The following is a 26991-nucleotide window of genomic DNA, read 5'->3' on the forward strand; positions in this document are numbered from 1 at the left end:
ACTGTCGTACGTGGGCGGGCTGGAGATGGGACTTTGGGTAGTTCAGAGAGAATCCCAGATCGTGCAGGAGATGAATGGTGCGTGACACGTGGTCGACGCACTGCTGTTCTGTCCTTGCTTGAATGAGCCAGTCGTCCAAGTAGGGAAAGACGTGGACGTGCTGGCGACGGAGATGCGCTGCCACAGTCGCTAGGCACTTGGTAAACACTCTCGGTGCCGTGGTGACCCCGAACGGCAGAACCCTGAACTGGTAATGCTGGTCTAAGATCGTGAATCTGAGATACTTCCTGTGGGAAGGATGCAGGGGGATATGAAAATAGGCATCTTTCAGATCCAGCGTAGCCCGGAAGTCCCCCTGTTGAAGCAGGGGAAGCACCTGCTGCAACGTGAGCATATGGAAGTGCTCCGAGAGGATGTACCAGTTCAGGGGCCTGAGGTCCAGGATCGGCCTGAGGGATCCGTCCTTCTTGGGAATCAGAAAATACAGGGAGTAAACCCCTGTTCCCCGCTCTTGTAATGGAACGAGCTCTATCGCCCCTTTTTGCAGCATGACTAGAACTTCTTGCTGCAACAAGGTCAAGTGCTCGCCTGACATAGGACGGCTCCTTGGGGGTATGTCCGGTGGAATGGACGTAAGCTCTAGACAGTACCCGTACTGGATAATAGACCTCACCCACCTGTCCGTGGTGATGGACTTCCACGCCGGCAGGAACTGCTGGAGTCTCCCCCCGACCGGTGTTGTATGGTCGGGTGGCAGTGACAAGACGTCACGGTTTGTTGGTGGCGGCGGACCTGGAGCTATTGTTGCCACGTCCCCTGCCCTTGACATTATTGCCTCTGTAACCACCTCTATTCTTGTTGTTATACGAGGCTTGGGTGTTACTTTTGTAATATTGTGTGGACTGGGATGCCTGTCCCCTTGAGGTGCCTCTGGAGTTTGAGCGGCGAAAGGAACTACCCCGAAACTGCTGACTTTGTAAAGCCCCCATTGACTTGGCAGTTTCCGTATCCTTTTTCATTTTTTCCAGTGTGGCATCCACCTCAGGGCCAAACAGGTAGTCAGGATTCACTGTTTGATTCAGAATTGTAGTTTGGATGTCGGGTTTGAACCCCGAAATTCTAAGCCAGGCATGGCGTCTAAGCAACACGCTGGTATTGATAGCCCTGGAGGCTGTGTCTGCCACATCCAGTGCACATTTGATGGATGCATTCGTAATGAGTTTACCCTCCTGAATCAGCATCTCCCCTGCCTCCTTGTATTGGTCAGGCAAGTGTTGCAGTATGGCCTCTAAGGTGTCATAATGGGCCCTATCATAACGTGCAAGCAAGGCTTGGGTGTTAGATATTCTCCAGATATTAGCTGCCTGTGCAGCAATGCGTTTGCCTGAGGCCTCAAAGATCTTGGACTCTTTGTCTGGGGGAGGAGCGTCACCAGTAGTTTGAGAGTTCGCCCTCTTCCGAGTGTTGGAAACAACCAAGGAGTCCAATGGCAAGTGTCCCTTGATATATGTAGGATCCGTGGGCGCTGCCTTATATTTCCTGTCGATGCGAGGGTTGACCACACGCGCTCGGGTCGGCTCCTTGAAAACCTCCGTTGCATGTTTAAGCACCCCCTTAAGCATCGGTAGCGTTTTGACTGACTTTTCGGCTACCGAGAAGGTGTCGAATAAGAAGTCCACATCCACGGGGTCCGAGTGCAGCTCGACGTCGTGGTTAGCAGCAGCTCTCTCTATCAGAGCATTGAAGGCCGTCAAGTCCTCAGTCGGGGACGTTTTGGCCGCAAAAAGTTGAGTGTCCTGACCCGACTGCGGGTCCTCCGTGTCGCCTCCAGCGGACCACGGAACGTGCTCCTCCTCCGGATCCGAGTACGCAGGATAGTCGTACTCGGCATCTTCCTCGTCCGCACCGGCTGCGGCGAAATGCGTCGGCGAGTGTCCTAGGGTTTGTGGGGACACAGGTTCCACCAGAGCCGAAGAGTCCTCAGAGTCCCTTTTGTTTTTGAGAGGGATCTTAAAATGTTCCAACGCCGGCTCCATCGTGATTTTCCTTTTGAGGAGCGACAGTTTTCCGGTGTTGGCGTCGATGGTTACCTCACGACGTTCCTCTTCAGCAAGCGGTTGGAGTCGAAGCTTCGACACCACCAAGGCAGCTTTCGGTGCCAAAACCTCCTTCGAGGGTCCACTCTGCTTCGGCGCGAAGGCCTTCGGCGCCGACTTGGGAGGAAAGGTGAAACGGATAGGCGTTTGCTCCTTCGCCGGCTTAGGCGTGAGCTTTGGCGCCACAGTGCCCGACGCGGGAACCACACTGTCCTTTCGAATCCGCTGGAGGGATTCCGCCACCTTCTTCGTCAAGGCCGGAGAGGGCTTGACCGGCTCGAGCGACTTCTCAGCATCGAGAGCCCGATCACCCGAATACGCCTTCAACGGGGCCGACGCCCCATGGCTATGCGCGTCGTCGCCCTGACGCTTCTTCGGAGCCGACTTCGGGTCCACAACCCCTTTCGGAGCCGACTTCGGGTCCACAACCCCTTTCGAAGCCAACTTCGGGTCCACAACCCCTTTCGGAACCGACGCAGCCGCGTCGGACGCTTTCGCTTTCGGCACCGACCCCGATGGCTTCGGGTCGGCCATCTTGGCGTGGCTCTTCGAGTCGGCCATTTTGGTTTTCTTGGAAGTTGACGCCTCCAGAACCTTCTTCACCAGCGCAACTTTCACTTTCGGTTCCGCATCCGAGGGTGCGTGACCAGTTGGCTTCACTTTCGTTTTCTTCGACGTAAGTGATGGTTCATAAATGTCCGTGACCGGGCCCGGAGGCGGGGACGTAGGACTCATAGTTAGATCTTGGGTAAGGCCCGAAGGCGATCCCTCGACCTGGGCCGTATGAAGGGTAGTAACCCCTGAGTCTGGTTGGGGATGCTCCTCCTCCGAGCTATCACCCATCGTGGCAAAACCTGATCGTCGTCCCCTACCTCGTCGGTGACTTCGTCAAAGTTCTCCGCATCCTCGTCGTAGGGTTCCCCCTCGGATGCGGGATTAGAGTCCGAACCTTGCACGTCGTCTTCTCCCTCGACAGATTCCTGGAAAATGTCATCTGGTGGGGGCGCCGTAGCCGATAATTTAGCCTGGAGCCTATTGGCCCGACGAATCTTTAAAGTCTTCTTGCTCCGGAACTTCGAACACGCCATGCAGTTGTCTTCGCGGTGATCCGGTGACAAGCAGGTATTGCACACAGGGTGCACGTCGAGGTGTGAATATTTAGAGTTACACACCGGGCACTTCTTAAACGGAGTTCGCTCCATAGCAAGAGTGTAGTGTAGGCCCGACCGCGCCGAAAGCACGTGGAAGGGCAGCAAGAGATCGGAGCTGAGAGTCTGAAAGAAACCCGTACGTAACTATACCGACGCCCAGCCTAAAGACCTTTTGGTCTCGAGTCGAATTTGAACAACTATCGGTTCCGACAGAGGGAACCGAAACACATCCGAACCCAATGGCGGAAAAAAACAATCTGGGGATGGAGGCGATGCCCATGCGCACTGTAGTCCAGGGGAGGAGCCACCTATCTCGTGATACTTCGAAGACTCTTCCAGGACAACAATGTGCAATCATCCGGACCCAACACTAGGTGGCGATCTATGCACAGATATGAATTCAGCAGCCCACATGCCTCGAACTTTTATTATCACCATCCCTTCCTACACTACCCTCACGACTGCACGTCCCCCTTACCCCCAGGGGCACTAATACAACTGTAATTTGTGTAATTGTTTACCTTTTTCCTATAATGTGAATTAAACATTATAGATGCATTTACTTTATTTGTTGTATTCAAATTGTCTCTATTAAAACGCCTCCCTTACTGGGACCCCTTTCTCTTAACACTAGATACCCAGGTCCCAGTGACTTTATTGGGTTAACCCTCTCTTTTGGTACCAGAAAATGCAATACAAGCAACCATATAGAAGGAGCGCAATGTAATTACAACCATCAACAATCAAATATTGAAGTCCATAAATAATCCAGTTCCACTGCAAGCTTCCTTTTTTCTAGATCCAGTCTTTTATTGGTATACGTTGTTTTTACTTTTTCATCTCCTTTTAATTGACAATTAATCAATGTTTCCCTGGTGCCCAAAAAAAGGCTTATCTTGATGCTCCAACATTCATATTCATATGTCTGAATATGAATGGCGGAGCACCAAGATAAGCCTTTTTGATTAGGTGGGGCAACACTGAAGGTGGAAGCATATAACAAAAATCAATCATATTAAGGACCCAAGATGGTGGCACATTTGGATATAATACCAGGAATAGGAATCAAGACCAGGAATAGGAATCAGGTCCAGAAGGATACACTAACAGATACTGTTGGACTTGGCCCTTATGGCAGGTTCACCCCTAGACTTTTTGCTTGTAATAGGTGACCTGGTGATGGTGATTTTTGGGTTCTGCGCACTTTCACTATGTCCCAGTGGAAAGTGCGTGCGCACTCTGAGTGCATGTGATGAGATAGGCCTGCCCTCCCATAGGAATGCATGGGGAATGTATGTGTCCCTGGTAGTTCCTGATGCGTGGGGTGTACAGGTTCGAATCTGATATGTGCGAACTCGTGAGAGTGAATGCTTCACAATGGTGTGTGTTGCATGAGTGTGTCATATGTAGAAGTGCTACTTCTAGGAGTTGGCATATTAATATAAAATGTGTCTGGCGTGTGATTGGCTGGAGCTGGCTGGTGAGCCTGGCTCCAGGAAGGCTGGATGGGTCTGCCCGGTGCTGAGTGTGAGATTAGCATGAGTGATGTGTGGGAGGAGTGTACCTGTGTCCTGGATGGGCTGGGTTTTCCCCACACAATGCTGGCTCCGCCCCCCTGTGGTGTGTCTAATGTCCCTAGCCCTGCCAGTGAATGAAATGGGTGGTTGAGCAATCAAGAGTGCTCCAAAACCAGCTGCGACTGGTTTCTCCCCCACCCTGCACCCTCAGACAAAGGAATGAGGTGTATAAAAATGGGGCTGTGTCCCCACAGAAGTTGTTCACTTCCAGGATCCTGCCTGAGGGGGCTGCTGCTGCTGTTGCTGGGCCAGAGGACCGCCACTTGGACTGTCTCCCTGCCTGGAGACCCAGTGAGCTGGCTCTGGGCCCAGCTTTGCCCCCCTGCCTGCCTAGGAGGACTTTGCCTGGACTTTGCTGAACTTTTGTTTCCCCTGAAGCGCCTTTAAGCGCTTTATTCTGTCTGCCAGCGCTGGGAGCGCTTTATCTCCCTGAGGGCACCTGGGAGCGCTTTGTTCTGCTTCTAGCGCTTAAGAGCGCTTTATTTTGGCTGTAGCGCTGGGGAGCGCTTTATTTGTAAAGGCCGGTGCCCACCCGGCATTGGACCCGTTTTTGCCGATTTCGGCGTATTGCCCACGGGTTTGTTGACCCCCACAGCGAGTGCCCACCTCGCTGGATATTTCATTAACACGGGAGCCCACTCCGTGTTGAAATCACCGCCGCAGCCCAGGAGTGTTTTTGAACGTTGCCGGGCCGCTGCCAAGTGCGACCCGGAAGTGCCCGCCTCCCTGCTCGGGGCCGCGCTGTCATTGGCGGACACCCGAGGCAGGAAGCCAGGCAAACTGCAGCAGGACGTTGCCAGGTCTGGAGCAACCCGGAAGTCCCGCCCTTGAGCCGCGCTGGGATTGGCCCAGCTGGGGGAAGCTGCAGGGAAGCCCGAGACACCAGCGCCAGATCGAATGGGGATCCCCCGGGGAACGGGAGGGCCCGCCTGGCACCTGGTGAGCAGAACAGAGGATCACCGGAGGCCGCCCGCCGCTGAAGAAAGGAGCCGCCGCTGAGGAGAGACGCACAGCACCAGCAAAAGTCCCGGTGAGTGCTGCTCCAGTTCTCGAGGCTTCCCCCAACCCAAGGCATTCCTTAGAACCTAAGAGAGGCTCCAGCAACGGGCGCATTGGTCATTAGGAACCCCGAGGCTCCAGGTGACATTTCCTTCGTTTTCAAGCCTAAGAGAGGCTTGAGGCACTCCCAGTGTTCCGGGTCCCCCGTGAGGGACCCCCACAGCCCAGAGAGGCGGCACCTGTTATTGAGAGCCCTAATGAAAGGCTCAGGGGGCATTCCTTCATTGTAGCGCCGCGAAGGCTTAAGGGGGCATTTTGATTACTGAGAGCCCACGAGGGGCTCAGGCGCACCAGTATCTTTCAGAGGCCAGAAAGGCTCCCTGCCCACATTTTTGTTTCAAGGGCCCAGCAAGGCCCAAAGGGGCAAGTCATTTGTTTTGAGCCTAGAGAGGCTCTAGGGGACAGTTCCTTTGTCCAGAGCCTAGGGGGCTCCAACGCTGGCCCCATCAATTGCTACACAGTTGCCCAGCACTTCGTGGGCAGCTGCCACGTTTAGGCCCTGACCTTGGGACACAGGGACTGCCACAGGTGGTGGCTAATGTGGATTTTGCGCTATTGTGGTTGCTGTTCTTGCACCTCTGAATGTGTTGGTAATACGTCATGTGCTTTGCTTTTACACCTCTGAATGTTTTGTTAGGCATCATGTGTCTCCTCCCTTACACCTCTGAATGAATGTTATGCATTGCATCATGTGTTATGTTCTTACACCCCTACAGGTATGGTGATATGTAGGTGGTTGCTTTCTCCCTAGTACAGGTGGTGCTAGTGAGGTCCTGTTACCAGTGATTACTGGTTGTGTGCTCTATTTTTATATTGGGTGCTACAGTGATTTTACATTCAAAAGTGCTATTTCTGAAAGTGTTACTTCTGATTCCTGACAGTGGTCCAGGTGGCCCTGTCTTGTAAATATCCCCTGTAAATTCGGTCCGTGCCCCTGGCACATTGTAAAGTGTGTGTTGTATCTAATGTGTTTGGTGTAATACAAAGGCTATTTTTATATATAACCTTGTGTGGAGTTTCCTTTGTGGTGGGCCTTGGGTGTTGTTGCTGGGGTGCGTGCGCAAATACTTAACTCATATCGCCTCCAAGTTTAGCCCTGCTGCTCGCGCCACGTTACCTAGAGGGCGAGTAGGGGTTATCTTGGCGTGTAACTCCCTTGCCCTGACCTTAGAAGTGGTGATCCCTGACTGACTTTGGCATGAGCCTTGGCCAGCCAGGGTCCCATTTCTAACATTGGCGGCAAGCGGTGAGGATGAGAATTTGTGTTTGCGTTGTACACAGTGGCAACTGGCCACACTACAAAACTCTGCATTTTAGATGACCACATTTTAGGGGATTATTGTTTTTGAAGTTCCATTATTTTCTTCTCCTGAAGGTATCATTGTGCAATTGTGTCCAGTACATTTATTCCCCCTGCCCGCGCCCAGAGTTTGGTACCTGTGTCACGTGTGGTCAGGTTGAGGAATCAGGGGTGGTAGAAACTGCCTTACCAGTCCGGGGGGGGGGGGGGGGGGGGGGGGGGGGGGGTTTGTGTGGATGAATGGTGTGTGGCACTAGACAAGTGAGTGTGAGTTCTCTGGGGTAGAGAGCTTGCTAAACCTTTGTGAATTGTGTACTCCTGTTTAAGCTCAGAACCTTAGGTTCCCTGTGTGATCTTGTCCTCTAGAACGTCTGCCAGAATGGAGCTTGTTTTTGATTTCAGTGATCTAGATACCCTACAGTACATGGGAGCTGGTAAGGTTCTGTGACGAGAGACATAGGGAGGGGTGAGTCAAACCCGTACGAACTTAGGGACCGCTTGGTCAGATGGCAAGAGGGTCAATGGATCTTGAGCGCAGTGAGGAAAGGGCCTGGGCCTCACACCATGAGGGTGGTGGGTCTGTAGGGAGCCTGAAGATTCAGAAGAGGAGGAAGAAAATGATAGCACGGGACGCCAGCAGATAGTGAGGACCCCATAGATAGGGAGTCCCTTGCTGGGTCCAGCGCAGGAGCAGCGCCTCATCCTTTTCCCTGTCCCCAGAGGAGCTGGAAGATAGGAGGAGAGAAAGGGAGCACCAGCTGGCATTAGAGAAGCTCAGGTTAGAGCATGCCCAGGCTATGGCGCAGCTGGAGGTTAAGAAGCAACAGCTAGAGACTGAGAGGGTCTTAGCACAGGAAAGGATGGAGGAGGCTGAGAGGGCCTCCACCAGAGGCAAAGTAGCTCTGGAGGGTAGACTATCCCCTGCGCGCAGTGTTGATTGTCTGGATTCCCCAGGGAGGGTTGAGTCCAGTGGTGGCATCTATATAGACTTCAGTTCAGGAAGTCCCCTTCCCCGTGCCCAACGTATGGTCCCTTGTTCCCAAGAGGAGGAGTTAAGGTTGAAGTTCAGGGGCAGTAGGAGACTGCCTCACCAGAGTTGGGGCTTTTTTGTGGATGACTGTTCTGATGCAATGTGGGATTGGCTGGCGGCTAGCTCGGATGATGAGAGAGACGGAATACTGAATATGTTTCTCAAAGAGCAGTTGCTCAGTGTTGTTGGTCCAGAGTTGCGCCAGCACCTGTTGAAGTCTGAATCCCTTAGTCCTTGGGCGCTTGCTGAGGAAGCAGAGCGCTGGGAAAGTGCTAGAGGTTCTCTAGAGTCATTGGTGAGTGACTCCAAAAGTAGTGGTTCAGGTATCCTCCAGCCCAGCGTGGTGGAGGAGGCTCAGTGTAGCCCAGCTAGGTCCCAGGATAGCGAGGAGAGTGTAGGGGCTCACTGCCTGGCTCAGTGGAGCAGGAGTGAGGGGGAGACCGAGGTTCCCCAGGCGCCCGAAGCCCTGCCTCAGGACTTGGATGGTTTCTGTAGGGAACACCAGGTTGGGGACCTAGGCTGTCCTGTTAGTCCATTTGAGGAAGATCTCCTAGTGAGTAGAGGACCTGGAGCGTCTGTAACCAGAGCTCCTGTGGTTCTAGAGTCTGGCAGTACCGCTCCGGTAGGGAGGGTACAGGAGTCCAGCGTGAGGAGTGATTGGGGGAGTTCCCCAGTGGAAGAACCAGTGGGTCAGGGACTACCCAGTTGGGCTAGGATCCCGTGTAGTGACCATGGTGACACCACTTCTGTGCTGGGGGATCTTTGCGCACTGTCAGGTGGACAGGAGGCGGGAGATCTGTGCATGGCAGACAGTAACACAACATATGTGTCATTTGTTAGCCTCAGGGGGATGGTGTGTGAATCCCCAGAAGTCCTGGAGTGCCAGGCAATTGTTCCACCAAAGGTTTTAGACCAGAGGTTGGAAGGCCAGGTTCAGGATCAGCCTGACCTGAAGGGTAGGACGACTGTAACCAGTGTCCTGACCGGTTCTTCTTCCAGAGGAACTTCTCCAGTTGGGAGAGGGCTGACCTCTGGAAGGGGGTGCAGAGGGTGGGAGAGCCCACCTCTGTCCCCGGTGCAACCTGAGGGGTTAAACCCTGGGTTGGAGTGGCGTTGTAAGGGTACCCCTCGCAGGAGGAGGAGGAACCCTAGAAGAAGAGGTAGGGGGAGGAGAGCCTTCCCCGAGACTCCTGGTCCGCCTGAGGTTGTAGACCCTAGGCTGGAGAACCAGTGGCAGTCTAGTCCTGTCTGGCAGACAGGGAGAGTGGAGCATGGCTACTATGTACCAGGGGTTACTACCCCCCACTCTGGTTATAGGCAAGGACAGGTGGCACCTGGGTGGCCCAGGGCCTGGTCCTGGCCGCGGACAGCTCGGGAGTACCAGTGGGGTAGCCCAGTTGGTCCAGACAGTGTTTTGAGAAAGAACCCTAGGGGTTCACCTTGGCATAGAACAGGAGGGTGTCCCGGCAGTGGCGGGCCTGCTTCCGTGTTCTATCGCCCCAAGCAGGGAAGTCCATCACGGTGGTGATTGTTCTCCCCTGCGTTTTGGCTGGAAGGGGGTTGTGTTGGACTTGGCCCTTATGGCAGGTTCACCCCTAGACTTTTTGCTTGTAATAGGTGACCTGGTGATGGTGATTTTTGGGTTCTGCGCACTTTCACTGTGTCCCAGTGGAAAGTGCGTGCGCACTCTGAGTGAATGTGATGAGATAGGCCTGCCCTCCCATAGGAATGCATGGGGAATGTATGTGTCCCTGGTAGTTTCAGATGCGTGGGGTGTACAGGTTCGAATCTGATATGTGCGAACTCGTGAGAGTGAATGCTTCACAATGGTGTGTGTTGCATGAGTGTGTCATATGTAGAAGTGCCACTTCTAGGAGTTGGCATATTAATATAAAATGTGTCTGGCGTGTGATTGGCTGGAGCTGGCTGGTGAGCCTGGCTCCAGGAAGGCTGGATGGGTCTGCCCGGTGGTGAGTGTGAGATTAGCATGAGTGATGTGTGGGAGGAGTGTACCTGTGTCCTGGATGGGCTGGGTTTTCCCCACACAATGCTGGCTCCGCCCCCCTGTGGTGTGTCTAATGTCCCTAGCCCTGCCAGTGAATGAAATGGGTGGTTGAGCAATCAAGAGTGCTCCAAAACCAGCTGCGACTGGTTTCTCCCCCACCCTGCACCCTCAGACAAAGGAATGAGGTGTATAAAAATGGGGCTGTGTCCCCACAGAAGTTGTTCTCTTCCAGGATCCTGCCTGAGGGGGCTGCTGCTGCTGTTGCTGGGCCAGAGGACCGCCACTTGGACTGTCTCCCTGCCTGGAGACCCAGTGAGCTGGCTCTGGGCCCAGCTTTGCCCCCCTGCCTGCCTAGGAGGACTTTGCCTGGACTTTGCTGAACTTGTGTTTCCCCTGAAGCGCCTGGAAGCGCTTTATTCTGTCTGCCAGCGCTGGGAGCGCTTTATCTCCCTGAGGGCACCTGGGAGCGCTTTGTTCTGCTTCTAGCGCTTAAGAGCGCTTTATTTTGGCTGTAGCGCTGGGGAGCGCTTTATTTGTAAAGGCCGGTGCCCACCCGGCATTGGACCTGTTTTTGCCGATTTCGGCGTATTGCCCACGGGTTTGTTGACCCCCCACAGCGAGTGCCCACCTCGCTGGATATTTCATTAACACGGGAGCCCACTCAGTGTTGAAATCACCGCCGCAGCCCAGGAGTGTTTTTGAACGTTGCCGGGCCGCTGCCAAGTGCGACCCGGAAGTGCCCGCCTCCCTGCTCGGGGCCGCGCTGTCATTGGCGGACACCCAAGGCAGGAAGCCAGGCAAACAAATCGTGGAGAAGTGTGGCTCAGTGGTTAGAGGCGGCAGACCCGGAGGCTGAGAGCGGCCGAGGACCAGGGTTCGATTCCCGACGCGGCAGGGTCTCGGGCTCAAAAATTCCACGGACTCGTTAATTCTCGCGCCGGTGCCTACTCAACTCACGGGGTCACACTCTGCGACTCTGGGCAATAGCTTGCTTAATCTCCACTACGGCCCCTCGCGGCGGGATGCCTGGCTTTCACCTTGTGGATACCCTGCCGGGGGTATCTCACAAGGGAATACCAGGACGGGTTCCCTAAGCAAGCGCCCTGAGACCTTCGGGTGATTTGTGCGCTATATAAGTCAAATTACATTACATTTTTTTACATTACAAACTGCAAAAGGGCGTTGACAGGTCTGGAGCAACCCGGAAGTCCCGCCCTTGAGCCGCGCTGGGATTGGCCCAGCTGGGGGAAGCTGCAGGGAAGCCCGAGACACCAGCGCCGGATCGAGTGGGGCTCCCCCGGGGAACGGGAGGGCCCGCCTGGCACCTGGTGAGCAGAACAGAGGATCACCGGAGGCCGCCCGCCGCTGAAGAAAGGAGCCGCCGCTGAGGAGAGACGCGCAGCACCAGCAAAAGTCCCGGTGAGTGCTGCTCCAGTTCTCGAGGCTCCCCCCAACCCAAGGCATTCCTTAGAGCCTAAGAGAGGCTCCAGCAACGGGCGCATTGGTCATTAGGAACCCCGAGGCTCCAGGTGACATTTCCTTCGTTTTCAAGCCTAAGAGAGGCTTGAGGCACTCCCAGTGTTCCGGGTCCCCCGTGAGGGACCCCCACAGCCCAGAGAGGCGGCACCTGTTATTGAGAGCCCTAGTGAAAGGCTCAGGGGGCATTCCTTCATTGTAGCGCCGCGAAGGCTTAAGGGGGCATTTTGATTACTGAGAGCCCACGAGGGGCTCAGGCGCACCAGTATCTTTCAGAGGCCAGAAAGGCTCCCTGCCCACATTTTTGTTTCAAGGGCCCAGCAAGGCCCAGAGGGGCCAGTCATTTGTTTTGAGCCTAGAGAGGCTCTAGGGGACAGTTCCTTTGTCCAGAGCCTAGGGGGCTCCAACGCAGGCCCCATCAATTGCTACACAGTTGCCCAGCACTTCGTGGGCAGCTGCCACGTTTAGGCCCTGACCTTGGGACACAGGGACTGCCACAGGTGGTGGCTAATGTGGATTTTGCGCTATTGTGGTTGCTGTTCTTGCACCTCTGAATGTGTTGGTAATACGTCATGTGCTTTGCTTTTACACCTCTGAATGTTTTGTTAGGCATCATGTGTCTCCTCCCTTACACCTCTGAATGAATGTTATGCATTGCATCATGTGTTATGTTCTTACACCCCTACAGGTATGGTGATATGTAGGTGGTTGTTTTCTCCCTAGTACAGGTGGTGCTAGTGAGGTCCTGTTACCAGTAATTACTGGTTGAGTGCTCTATTTTTATATTGGGTGCTACAGTGATTTTACATTCAAAAGTGCTATTTCTGAAAGTGTTACTTCTGATTCCTGACAGTGGTCCAGGTGGCCCTGTCTTGTAAATATCCCCTGTAAATTCTGCCCGTGCCCCTGGCACATTGTAAAGTGTGTGTTGTATCTAATGTGTTTGGTTTAATACAAAGGCTATTTTTATATATAACCTTGTGTGGAGTTTCCTTTGTGGTGGGCCTTGGGTGTTGTTGCTGGGGTGCGTGCGCAAATACTTAACTCATATCGCCTCCAAGTTTAGCCCTGCTGCTTGCGCCACGTTACCTAGAGGGCGAGTAGGGGTTATCTTGGCGTGTAACTCCCTTGCCCTGACCTTAAAAGTGGTGATCCCTGACTGACTTTGGCGTGAGCCTTGGCCAGCCAGGGTCCCATTTCTAACAGATACTAAATATATATTTTCCATCCATCCAAGGACTAGTCAATTTTTGAAGCCCTGATGATGTCCCATGAGGGACGAAACGCGTAGGCTGTGGAATGCAAGTTTAATAACACATTCTGTGAATGTTTTCTTGAAGAACTAATTGTGAATTAAAAGGAGATGAAAAAGTCAAAACAACGTATACCAATAAAAGACTGGATCTAGAAAAAAGGAAGCTTGCAGTGGAACTGGATTATTTATGGACTTCAATATTTGATTGTTATTTGTAATTACATTGCGCTCCTTCTATATGGTTGATTACTTACCTGTCACTCTAGCTTTCCAGCGTTTGTATCTTTCATATATTCACATGCTTCTTTTCCAGTTGGGGGGCTGGGAATCCCTAGTAATCTTAAGTATCAATAAACAGTGTTAAAATGGCGTAGTTCAGCAGCAAGTGTTTTTATTTAGTATCAAATTGATCTAATTTAAAGCAGCCCAAATTTCAGTGAGATTGAATTTCTAGGTCTCCTAATCCCCATTGAGTCACCATAGCTCAGATTTCATAGCACAAAGTGAGAGAAGACTTAATAATAAATCACCCTCAGCCCGGGGAGGAGGGAGGGCAGATGTGAATGCATGACCGATACCAATGTTGGAAAACTGAAGTTATAAGTATGTAACTATTGTCTTCTCCAGCATTGAATCTTTCAGATATTCACATGCTTGAATCAGAATAGCAAGCATTAACATCATGAACCTATAGTCATTTTATAATTTTGTTTTTCCCCATGTACTAATATTTGCAATGGTTTTAATTAACTGAGCAATAAAGATTACTTACTAGAATAGCAAGCGGTACATCATAACTACAAGAAAGTGGGTAGCATGCTCGCCTTTACTGAAATAGATTTTGGAGGACTGGCTGTCCCCCTGCTGGGTTGGCTTCTGGGAGGCAGTAGTGCTTCTTGAGCATGTGCCTGCTCCGCCCGGTAGCTACACAGCAGAGGTCTTGAACATACACACAAGTGTAGAGTGTAGCAGTCATAGACACACTTCTTTTAGAATGTGCCCTCACTCTCCTCGGTTATGGATGGCTTGGCTTTGCTGTATCAAAAGATGATGCAAGCTGAGAGCCAATGTGCAATTTTATGTTCGGACATGTCTCGACGGGTTCCTGATTGACTGAAAGAAACAGCTGGTCTGAAGAATGGATGTTCTTCGTATGTTCTATATAGAACTTAATGCATTTGTGCACATCCAAACAGTGCAATGATCTCTATGTTAACTTTGTTGAAATCAGGAAGAATGAAGGTAGAATGAAAGGGTCATTTATATGAATTTGGGGTTGGTACGCATGATGATTTTGTCCCTACTGAATTGAGAAAGGGGTCTTTGACAGCAAATGCCTGCATCTCACCTAACCACCTTGCAGATGTAAGCACTAGAAGCACTGTTTTCCCACAAGTGAACTTTAGGTGTACCTTATGGATGAGCATTAAAGGAATCAACATCAGCTGATCCAGGACAGTGTTAAGTTCCTATGATCCTGGTGGAAATAGTCCTTTTATAAACTGTTTTATGATTATATGAGGGAAAAGAGCGAATAAGGAGTCTTCTGTTCATCGAAATCTTGATATTGCCGATAGATGGATTCGGACTGATTAGTATTTCCGATAACTCTTTGCTAGGTCCAACAAACATGGCAATATTTTGTGAGGATGTAGAATGTGTGAGTATAAACCTTTGGTTTTGCACCAGAGACAAAACACTTCTACTTGGCACTACATGCCCTCGTGGTAGCTGGTGCTCATGCCAGCGCCAAGACATTTCTACATCCTATCGGCAAATGTAAGTAACACTTGAGGATTCCTGTAAAGCAGCCATGTGTTGGTTTATATGTTTTGTTATTGATTTTATTAAGCACACTTCCACCTATACAGGAGTCAATGCACTGCAAACAAGGCAACACTAAGGCAGTGGAAGCAACTGATTAGACACATATCCAGACCTTCTGTGCTTTCTTGAAACGCAGCAGATTTTGCAAACTATGCAAAAAAAAAATAACAGGAGACAGTTACACAACTGAGATCCTAAGTTTCCGAAGGAGGAAGACATGAGATGAATGAAGGGTCCAGCCCGGAACATACCATGAGAACTTGTTTTTAATATAGGTGGGACCCATGTATTTCAAGTTTGGCCATGAAATAACAACCCACACTCTTTGATAAAATATTAAATCCCTCAAAAAAATTCTTACCAGAATGGCTTTCTATTCCAGATGCAGCTAGAAAATCTTCCTCTATCTGGTCATCCTCTGGCAATGGCCTATACATAAACAAACGTGCATAGGTAAATAAAACAGCACATTGGTAGTTTTTATTAAACTAATGTTCGGGCATGTTAAATGGCACACAAACATATCTTGGAAAGGTACCTGCCAGCCAACAACAGTCTGATTAAAGCAGGAAATGCAGGGTTACGCGGAGTAGAAACAGACAATGCACGGTACTATCAGCAGATAGCCCTCTGCCACAAAGCTAAAATGGTTGCCCACTTACAGTCCTGGTTCTGCACTGTAGGCATCTTCACTGAAGTCATAAATGTTGGAATCGTTTCCCGCTACATGTGGGGAGTCCAGAATACTTTAATCGAACATAGTCACCCACCTACCTGTCTTGATTATACATCTAACAATACTGATCTAAAAAATCTGTATACATCTATCTATACCCATCTACCTATATATACATACATATATAAATATACATGCATATATACATATAAAATATATCAATGTCTTCATATTGGTCTACGAGTCCCTTGATGGCAACGGCTATATCTCCGGCAGTCATTTGCTTCTGCTTCGGATGCTGCATTTTGTCAATAATGGTTTAGCGTTGCCACGAGATCTCCCTGATTGTGACCGTCTTTTTAAGATTCGGCCTGTCATTGATCACTTTGTAGATCGATTTTCTGAGATCCATGCTCCAGGGAAAGAAATAGCAGTGGATGAGTCTTTGGTCTTGTTCAAATGCTGCTTGGTTTTTAGGCAAACATTCCTAGTAAGAGGGCCAGCTATGGAATTTAGCTGTATATGCTGTGTGACAATAGGACTAGATATGTCTCTAATTTCAGGGTGTACACCGGTAAGGAATCCAGGATTAACCCCCCTGGTTGTCCGTCCACTTTTGGAGTGACTGTGAAAGTTGTGTGGGAACTTGGTAGAGGCCTTTTTTAACAAAGGTCACCATTTATATGTAGATAACTTCTACACTGGTGTGTGGTTGTTCAGGGAATAAGCCAAAGTGGACACTGTTGCTTGTGGCACAATCTGCTCTAACCGTAAAGGTTTCCCAAAAGAACAGAGTAAAATGGCACCCCAAGTGTGTGGGTGGCCAATGCAGAATTGGCTAAAAATGTTTGTTTTTTATTAAATGTAGCGCTTAGAATTCTTGGTGCTATACCCTTAATCCCTATGTTTTAGACTCTTCCCAGTTACAGGCCCTTGACCCACCCACACAAGTGAGGTATCATTTTACTTGGGATACTCAGGGGAACGCTGTGGGGTAAGACATTTGTGCCGGTACAGTGATTCTACACAAAAATATGTGGGAAATGTGGGTTTTTCAGCTAAATTTGACGTTTGCAGGGCATTCTAGGCAGGAAAACGTTGGGGCATCCATGCAAGCCATACCCGATTGGACTCCTCCGGGTATCTAGTTTTCAGAAATGTTTGGGTTTGGTAGTTTCCCAAGATGGCCGCCGAGCCCAAAACCACTGGTGCCCCTCCCTCTAAAACCAGGTAGTTTTGTCACAGGTAATTTTGAAGTCTCCACAGTACGATTTGGGCCATTTCCTGTTGCAGCCACTATGCCTACCCACACAAGTGAAGTACCATTTTTATCGGGAGACTTAGGGGAACACTGAGTGGGAGGAAATTTGTGGAACTACGCAGATTCCAGAACTTTCCCACACAGAAATTTGAGAAAAAAAGTGATTTTTTCAGCTAAATTTGAGGTTTGCAGGGGAGGTCTGGGTAGGAGAATGTTGGGGGACCCACTAAAGCCATACCTCGCTGGACTCCCCTGGGTGTATAGTTTTCAGAAATGTGTGGGTTTGGTAGGTTTCCTAGATTGCTGCCGAGCCTGGGGCCAAAAACTGATGGGACCCCCCTTGCAAAACCAGGTTGGTTTGTGATAGGTCATTTTGATGTTGCCTCAATATTTTGAGAGCAATCAACAATAAGAATGAATCAAATTTGTAGCCCCTCCCTTGCACAGGTTAAGCCAAATGCTTAGGCTAGATCTTAGCAACAGATTTACAGTGCTCAATGACATCTATAATAATGCCTGGCTGTTGTATCGGGTTGCTAGCTTGCCTTAATTTGTGTGGCATCCCATACATGCTTTATTACTTAGAAAGTACTTTCACATAACTATAAAACTGCAATACTAAATGGTTTGGTTGTAAACAATAAATATTACTTTATTCATACTATTTGAAGGGTAAAAACTGTCAAACCAAGGTTTAAAGCAAGGTACAACTTTAAGAGATTTAGTTAAAAATATTGCTTACCGGGGGAAATCCTCATCTTGCCACTCCTCCTTAAGCTCCACGCCTTCCATTCTTAACCTGGCCTCTGTGGTAGCCACAGATTCCTGGCGCTCCAGGGATCCGGAAGATTTCTCTTGGCTAGGGAAAATATTAAGACAAGTAAGGAGAGTGGATTACATACCTTTCATATACAAAACATTATCAAAATAACTAAAAATATAAATTCAACATCAGTCAACTGATCGGATTTTGGTACATGTGATTAACATGTAGCTATGGCAGGAACACCTTGGGCACGTTTATTTAGTGTCTTAGAATTACATCAATATCATTCAATACATAAAATATATAATGGATTACAGAAACTTTGCCTAAAATGCAGTTTTAAGAAATGAAGTGCAAGCTTTGTTCACGACCAACACCAAAACTGTGTTCTTGTGCATGAAACTAATATATGAAGTTAAATGCCAGTAGAGACACTATTTGACAACCTACCTATTGTGGGGTAGGAAGAATAGACATGTAATTAGGCCTTTAAATCCTTCAAGGGAGTGATGCATCATACACCAAGCAAATGGCAGTGACTATATTCTCAGATGTACATGTAATGAGAGACTTTAAAAGACCATAATGATCGATCAGACTGGCAGTCTAAAAGACTTGTCACGGATTAATGCAGCAGCTGGATGAGCGCATAGTTGCCGAGGTAACTGTCAGAAAGGCATTTAAAGGTGAAGCACAACATTTTAATGTGCACCATGGATTGAACATTTAACTAGTGAATCTCAGAAACTCTGCAGCACTCTACACATGTGTTTAAATTAATCTGCTAATAATGTATGACACTTTCATGGCTGTGTAGAATGGCCTGTCTGGTAGCCTGGAATGCAATGGTAAAGTACTAGGGCTTGTCTATTTTGTTTGGTCCTGCAATTGAACTATTTTGCTGATCTGCAGTACGTGCTTCTGTTACCCATCTGAGACTCTTTTGGACTTTAAAAGCAGGACAAATTGAGTGACATCGGTCAAGATTGCTGGTTGTACACAGTATTCACTCATTTCATATGACACACAGGTAAGTCGGCATGATAGTAGAAAAGGAAAAGAAGGACAGTCATAAATATAATGATGAGAAAGAGAAGGAAGCGTGGAGACTCCACTCTGTACTCACTAATGACTAAGAAAGAGAATTCACGCAATTTCAAACCAAAACCACAGACTGATGATGTTGAAAAAGGAAATCATCAGCCAAAGTGTCTATGGCGGCAGATAGATTGACAGGAATACATCAAGAGAAACCAGGTCTGCTAGAACCATAAGCAAGTAAAACACTATTTCAGTCCGTTAGAACCTTTAAAAATGGATAAAAAGGAGTACAAAAACTGAAGTCTATAATGAATAATAATAACGAAAATAATCAGATTTGTATAGTGCTGCTAATCACCCTCGAAGGACTCTACGTGCTGTTCCCACAGTTCCTCAAATAACAAGCATTTACAATGCAATAGGTTTCGCAGCATTAAAGTTTGAGTTATTGGCATTGTGTATGACAATGCTAGCATCAATTTTTTTTCAAACTTTGAATTGGTGTATAAATGAACACCTGGGCTTGGTGGTGCATAGCATGGAGAGAAGGGACAATATGGGCGAGACCTAATGAGGGTCTGAAGCATTGAATAAAGGATATTGAAGCCCACCAAGCACATTTTTCATACTTAGACCATATCCTTAAGTATGTAGGTTAGATGCCGGATTTCAGTCGAAAAACATTAATACACACCATAATGAATCTGTATTTGTAAGGGACTCCCTAAACATGCCCCTTCCAAAATCCAATTCCTTATCGTTGGCTTAACTCATTCAACAAGTGGGAATTTTTTTCCCAAAACATTGATTGCGTTTAGTACATTTCAGAAAGTGTTTTAATGAACACTAACCCTCAGATTTACCAAATATGAAGATTTGTGAAAGTTAAAACACTTTGTATATGAGGCCATTTGGACCTTATTCAGTATTTGGCAGATGGGATACTCTGTCACATACGTGGCAAAAGTCATGCCCGCCTTACTGCAAGTGCATTCTAAAAGGATAGACAGGATATTCATCACGTTTTGATGGCGTATCAGCCTCACCAAACATTAAACAAGCCCCTTAGGCAATTATTACCCATTATATACAATATACAGTGTTTTAAAGTAATACATCATTATTAAGATACTAATGTGCATCCAACATTAGGGTAAAATGAGCGTCAATGTTGTTAAATGTGAAGCATTACATCATTTTCTATTAAGCCATTTGTGAAGGAGTTTTTAGTGAAGTACACATCCTGAACTGAATTACTTCAAGGTGTACACAAATAAAATGGCCAAGGAAAATAAGATACATCGTAGTAAAGTGATTGGCCCAATATATTACAATTAGATCAAACGGGGGATGAAGGTATTTATGCCTAGGCTTCTTAGTTATATATTGTACAATTCAGGCACTACAGGGTTATATGCTTGAGTTTTGTGTTTAGCACTGATGAATAATGCTTTGTTAAATTCTTTCATGAGCTAGGTTAGTCAATTGCGTACAATAGATATAGTAGTGCACTTTAAATCAACTTCGAACTATAAAAGTTAAGACTAAAGAAAGGTAGAAGCTCTAATTATAATGTTAACCTGGGCTTTCCTGGTCTTACAAACAGACTATTTTAGAAGAGGATTTCTGCCTTAGTGAGGGCAATTAAATAATGAACAAAAAACAAACGGACAGAGTTGGCTCTAGGGTTACATTTTCAATGAGATGCTTCAAAAGTGCAGTGCGATCTGTGTAAGCTTTTCACACTTACAAATGTTATAGCCAAGATCATCTGTTCTCATCTCTACAGGCTATATATTTAACGGCAGCATTACGGAGCGCTGTAGGCAAAGTCTTCGATGCATGGTCCTCTCCGTTGTCGTCTCATGTCACTCTCACACCAAGGATTTGTTTCACTCCCCACTTTTCCTCAATGGGTCTTGCATCCCTTTATTTTTTACCAATTCTGTGCTCCTCACTAATAAAGGGAAATCACAGGAGTAGCGGTGGGGGTGAGAGGCTTCAATGAACAAAGGCTGCTCACAGGGAGTTACAGACTCACGCTTTGGAGCATATTGGGGCACTGGAGAGATGCGGGAGCCTCGTGCTTTAATCAGAAAGGGTGAGGGGTGGCTGTACCGCTACTAGACATTAGTAATGTACGCCACTCGTACTGCAAACTTAGTAATCTCCTGCCATAAAAGAATTTTGAGGCCTGAGGTGGCAATGATAACCTGTAAGGAAGCAGCTGTGATAGATCCTAAACAAAGGTGGATCTTGAGATGTGCTTAGCAAAACAAGCAGCATTCACATTATAAAGACCACCAAAAGCATACCCAGAGAAATATACCTTGGATCCCAATGGAAAACTCATACTATCTATTCCTGGGATAGGAGGGACACACCTTCCATAGGAAGGCGTACGTGAAACTTTTACTGAGCCTGCTCATGAGGACATTCTTCAGCTGATTTAGGACCAACTGCCACATTGACCTTTTCATAGCAGCGATAGAGGTTGTCGTTAAAGACAAGTATATCAGGAAATATGTACTTCTTTGAGCCCGTTTACAAGTGGCCCATTAAACTGCCATGCCTGCACAAACACCTGTTTACCAGGGACTGCAATTATTAATGGTGCTGCCTTTATCGCATCCGGTAACTACCAAGTGTGATACGGATTACATCCCTTCATTACATTTCGGCAGATCAGACCAGTTAGAATAAATGCCCCCGGAATCCCGCCGCGGCCGCACCGGAAGTCAGGCAATGTCGCCTGTGACCGGGGCGGGGCCGCGTCCAGGCCGGAAGAGGAGGCAGGCGGAGTCAATGCATCTTGCGGCCCGGTGCTCCTGTGAGCGGTGGAGCGCCAGCAGGAGGTGAGCCCCGGGAAAGGAGCTGGCAAGAGCCGCAGCGTGAACTCCGCGGAGGGGGCACGAGGCACATGCCCGGTGCCTGCCCCTGCCGCGTGCTGGGAGCAGAGTCCCCCGAGATTGGCCCGGTAAATTCAAAAGGGCTGGGGGGGGGGGCTTGGTGCACTCGTGTGTGTGTGTGTGTGTATGCTCGTGTGTGTATGTATGTATGCGACGGTGGCGGCGCCGGAGGGCGGGCCCTCGGTGCACTCGTGTGTGAGCGCGTGCGTGTGTGTATGTGTGCTGGGGGGGGTGTCTCTGTATGTATTTGCGTGCATGGGCGCTCGTGTCTGTGTCTGTGTGCATGCGCATGCATGTGTGGTGTTGCAACAAAGTCAATTGAGCGCTCGTACTTGTGCGCGTGACAGTTTCAAATCGCCTCCAAGGCGATGCGCGCGGGCCAGGATTGTCTCCTGGAAAGCAGACACGGCGACAAAATGTTCTCCACAAGAACGCATTTCCGCGCGCTTAGCCGAGACCTAAAAACGAACACACTAATATAACCTCTTAGGTGCTGCGCCTATTCCAACGGCCGACGGCACCACTACCTCAAGAGTGCTGCCGTCGGCCGTTGGACGTTCGAACCTCACCTGTGCAATGGAACGTTCAGCACTGGAGCTGGACGTTCCATAGCTGCTAAGAGGTTAAAACAGCGGATAACTTGGCCTGACCAAACACTGATAGGTAAAAAAGAAAAGGTCTATCTATAGCTAAGAGCATATGCATATTATCCAATTCCCTCCTGGCTCAAAAGTGATATGCAAACCCTCATTTCAAGGCGTTAACCCAACTGTTGTTCGATTGCATAGACTCTACCCAGGTCTATAATGGCAGATGGGAGAAACTCCCACAGCTATTATACTTTAGGGACCTTTCTATCTAATGGTGTGTTTGGAGGCCTGCCTATGATATGCTCCTAGGAAGACTCCACAAGCCACCACTGTTGGGGCTTTGGTTTCTTGCTGGAATCCCTTAACCTTAATTTTCTATTTTTTTTAGTTTTATATAGCGCGAACTAGACCCGAAGATATTGGTTATCAGAGCGCTTTACATAGCACCAGTTTCGTTACCCAAGGACACATTCTTTTTTTTTTTTGTATTTATTTTTTTACGCACGGGGAAAGCAAGTGATTTGCCCAGAATCACAGGATTTTGAGCGTAGTTGCAGTCTCTAAAAACCCGGTTGCCCAGCTTCAATATCGACCGTTCTAGCCGTAAAGCTACACCCTCTAACCCATCTGATCCTGGGTGGAAACTTCAAACCAATACTGTTGGGCCCTTTGGTTTATTGCAAGGTTCGGTGTTGCAAGGTTGCTTTAAATCCACTCCTGGCCGAGTTTACTCCGGGGTTCCTTCATATCTTAAATCTACTAAAGGAAAGCAACACTCCCAACACTTTTCCAAGCTAACCTACGGGGTTTTGTTGTAACCCCTTAAGTGCTGCCTCGGTGCATTGGCCGACGGCAGCACTACCTCCCCAGTGCTGCGCACGACCATTGGACGTCCATTCAGCACTAGTTCCAATGGACAGCGCAGCACTGGGGAGGAATGTTTAATAGCATCTATGAGGTTAACTTCTTAATTTTTGGTTACTGTTTTGCACAACAAGGCTTACCCTCTCCATGTCCTCTTCAAATAACTAGTTTTCCAATATGTGGAAACATTATTGAATCTCCCTTTGGTTTGATTCTGAGGTTACAATCATTGATATTATTTCGGTTTCATCTTATTTGTTTGAAACAAGCCTGATTAGGTCCAAGTCTGATCTCCATTACGGTGCCCATGTTTATCAATTCAACAGGGCTCTGGCTAGCAAGCACCCTCTTTTTAGGTTTCGACCTGGCCGTAGCACTGCGAAGCAGTGCTCCGCCCAGGCGAAAACTTTTGTTTATAGTATGGGGGACTTGAATCCGCCCCTTCTTCCATTGGCTAGCTCCATAAATGGAGGCTAGCCATTGGAAGACATTGTCAGTCACTTTTTCCCGGTCAGAACGCGAATCGGGGGCGTTTGACTCTTTTTTTAAGTCCCGCCCCTTGTTGCCGTGTGTCCCGGGCAGCGCTGTGATTGGCTGCCGGCCCGGGACACCCCCGTGATGTCATTCCCCGGGCCGCGCTGTGATTGGCTGCCGGCCCGGGACACCTCCGTGTCTGTCTGTGGAGGGCACACCTCCTTCGGCTCCCGTTAGTTTCTGATGTAGCTGATGCTCTTACGTGGAGCAGGTGAGGACAAAGCGGTGTTTGTTTACTCTTTGGAAATCTGCCTATTCCACGCTGCCCTGCTAACCCGAGTGACATCTTGTGATCTCAACCGTCACATCCCAGCACCACGACCACAATAGTGATGTTACAAATCCGAAAAAAGCCTCTCACTGATAACGAGGGTTGTTTCGCTCGCAGAGGGCACCTGCGCTTTTCAAAACATTAACATCGACGTGTGAAGGAAAGGGGCGGCGAGCTTCAGTGCAGCGGTGTATTGGCACCGGGAGCTAAGAGTGTCACTCCAGTTATGGCTTTTACTGCCCAGTTTGTCATCGGCAGCAGTTATGACACCCCTCCCGCTAACATGTTGTGTCATAAATAATCAATGAGGCGACATTAATATTCATGAGCTGAAACTGTGTAGTCATGTGCGCTGGTGCTGAGACGGGGGATGGGGGGGGGGTGTTGTCATGAACTGAGCCGTAACTCTGCGTGTGTGGATGCAAAGATGCGAGATACTTAAGGAAGGGTGGACGGGCATGCAGCTGCCGCCTCCGCTGCTCCCACGCGCCGCACATCGCCTCGGTACATGCCTGCTTCTCTCAGCGGCTGCCGGGGTCTCCACGCGGGAGTGACTGATGACAAACTGTAGTCGCGACCGGAGGGTGATTCCCCATCAGTGCGCCTGCCATCCTGTGCTGGGGGAGAGGGGAGCCCAGATCTCCCTCCGCGTGCTACAATGTGCTGCAACCTGTGTACTTTTCAGAAGAGGGAGGAACACTACAAGCTGCTCTACGAGGTCGCACAGGTGAGAGAGTGGTGCCCTTGGAGCAGGCGTGAGCAGGGCTGCGAAGGGGCTTGCAAAGTTCTATGCCAAGCGTTCTGAGTTGTGTCCTCTCCCTCTGTGGGGACCACGCTGTGATCTCCGTGCAAACACTAAGGCCTGCAAGTTGTCACATTAGATCTGCATCGCAGCGTGTGGTTTGAGATAAGGGTTGGGGTGTGATGAGGCTCTGGACTCTAGTCAGGGATGCTCCTGCAAAGGCGGATATTATTTGCGGTTTACATTTGGATAGTCCCAGGTCTTTCTAAAATGTGGCAACTTTGTTTCCGAATCCGGTCGATGAAGGATGCTCTAACGATTGTCGACATTGTGTCAACGCTCGTTGTTATGGTTCATTGTGTGAGTTTGTGCGTAAAGTGCATTATAGTACATCGACAGACAGGTGATGACAGCTCGTTGTGACCAAATAATTTCGTCATGTTGAACTCTGCTCGGTGCGTAGTTTGGGCACTTGGTCCATGAACGGAATGTCTGCGGGGTAGTGTTTTGGAAATACAGAATGGTATGTACAGTGTGTGGGCATCGAACCCTGGAGAACATGTGTGCTCCTGAGCCGTGTGCTTCTGTGCTCCTTGGCCGTGTGCTCCTGTGCCGTGTGCTCCTTGGCCGTGTGCTCACGGCGCCTTCCCGCCTTGCTCTGGTGGAGTGTGTGCAGCAGGATGCGCCGCCGCTCTGAATGAGGGGGACATGCCTTGGGGGCCGTCTCTTCTGCGTGCATTTGTCAGAGGGGTGACAGATACATGTTGACAGAGGCTGAGCGGGCCCGGCATCCGGTGGCACTGCCGGCGACAGGTGCGTGGCGGGGAGCCCCTCTCAGTGGTGGTGGTCCTCTGGCCCAGGGCGGATAAAGTGTTCATCCCTTGTGGTACAAGAGAAGCTGAATTGGTCAAAATCTGTTTTCCATCCAATTCGTTTCAGCTATTTACAAAGCACACTTACTATTCGAGGTTTCGTAGCTGGATGACGTCCCACCGGTTCTAAACAGTGGCTTAACACAGTTTGATCAGGGCCCCCTATAATTCGTCGGGCCCCAAGTCTTGCACATCTCACAGACAGATACTAAAACTTAGGCTGAATGCCCCTCCCACGAGCAGCCGCAGGGGCCCGCGTTACGCCCCTGATTTTGAATACTTGGTGCAAGTTTATTGCTAACTCTCGGGATAACTCGGTGGGCAGGATGAATACTGCAGAGGGCGCTGCACACCCTGCAGCTCACAGGTTGGGAAACTTAACATCACCACATTTAATTCGTCGTTTTGAGGCCTACAGAGAAAGTAGTGTTGAGCAATAACAGCTGTGTTTAATAAGCAAATGCACACAATTCAGCTGTGGCGGGTACTGCACTGCATAAACGCCCAGTATTTTTAAAAGTGCAGGCAGTCAAATACTGTGCTTGAATTGTGTTTTTATTTTGGCACAGCACGTTCAGTCAATGTGCATTCAGTGTGGGTACAGACTCTTTTGTCTGGTTTCACTGACAGAAGTCATTATGCAGGAGGTCGCCAGCACTGGCCTTTCCCCTCTTCTGAGCCACGTTTGAAATCTGTGGAGAATGCTGCGACCTGACCTTTAACCTACTTGTAACGGACCTTCGTGTTTCACACCACAAAACCTTTACGTTTCTAGGATGAGCCAGTGCAGTGCTGGAATGTTTCAACTATCAGCTGGTCCTTGTTCTGTTTTGTGCCTTCATTTGTGGAGTCAAGTTTGCCAACATAGTTAAAATCCACGAACGGAACGACAATAAAAACGGAGGCCAGCTCAACAGAGACTTCAAATGCCTGTGATTCTTATTAGATGATTATTAAGCGTCAATAAAATGCGAAAGATCATTTGCTTAGAGTATTTCCTGTTTCCTTCTGTTTATTGGAATGCCTAGATATTGCTCTTAATAGCAGAGATTCACCTGTTAAAAACGCTGCCAATGTTGGCAGGTACAGAAACAGAGTCACAGGCTGATAGAGGGCATCACCTGGGGTGACGTCATTGAGTCGGAGGAGTTCCCGGATGATAGTTCATGTCTCCTTCTCCCAGAATCACCAAACGGTTATTTCCCACCCCTACATTTAATTCTATCCCTGGAGTCTACTAATGTGCGCCTCTTCCTCAATTACTCTTCCCATTTCTCTCTCACGACCTGGCTTCACTACTCCCCTCTCCAGACCCCTGCCCCTTTCTCTCAGTGCTCCTCTCCCCCTCGCCATCTTTGTCCTTGCACTCTCCCACACGTGCCCGCCCTCTTTGTGCCTCTCGCTGAATGCATCCCTGTCAAACCCACTTCGTCTTGCACTCCGTTGTCAGCTCTTGTCTGCCATTCATCTCCAGCCAGCCCCTCGTGATGCGCCATCCACCCCGCCTCACCCTCTGTCTCAATGCTTGATCTGCCTCCTTGACATCCATTTCAAACCCACAGAGGCATGAGACAGGCGCGAAATTCATTAAGCAACTATGGGGTTCGCGTTGGTTTTCCTGCTACTGCCCAGAAGACCACGAGCGGGCTCTGCGGTGCCACCAGTGGGCAATCTAGGCCCCCCAGTCTC

At 49.2% G+C, this 26991-nt stretch overlaps 1 protein-coding gene across 1 annotated transcript in view; it reads right to left on the minus strand.

The window, feature by feature from the left end:
- Positions 1-26991, minus strand: part of LOC147665994 (BCL2/adenovirus E1B 19 kDa protein-interacting protein 2-like) — a 196119-nt gene that overhangs the window by 84490 nt on the left and 84638 nt on the right. The window contains exons 3-4 of the mRNA XM_086949341.1: positions 17456-17572; positions 15138-15205 (exon numbers count right to left, since the gene is read on the minus strand). Of these exons, the coding sequence (XP_086805467.1) occupies positions 15138-15205; positions 17456-17572 (185 nt within the window). The remainder of the gene's footprint in view (positions 1-15137; positions 15206-17455; positions 17573-26991) is intronic.

Source organism: Lissotriton vulgaris, unplaced genomic scaffold, assembly GCF_964263255.1.
Source record: "Lissotriton vulgaris unplaced genomic scaffold, aLisVul1.2 SCAFFOLD_2925, whole genome shotgun sequence".
Classification (NCBI taxonomy): domain Eukaryota; kingdom Metazoa; phylum Chordata; class Amphibia; order Caudata; family Salamandridae; genus Lissotriton; species Lissotriton vulgaris.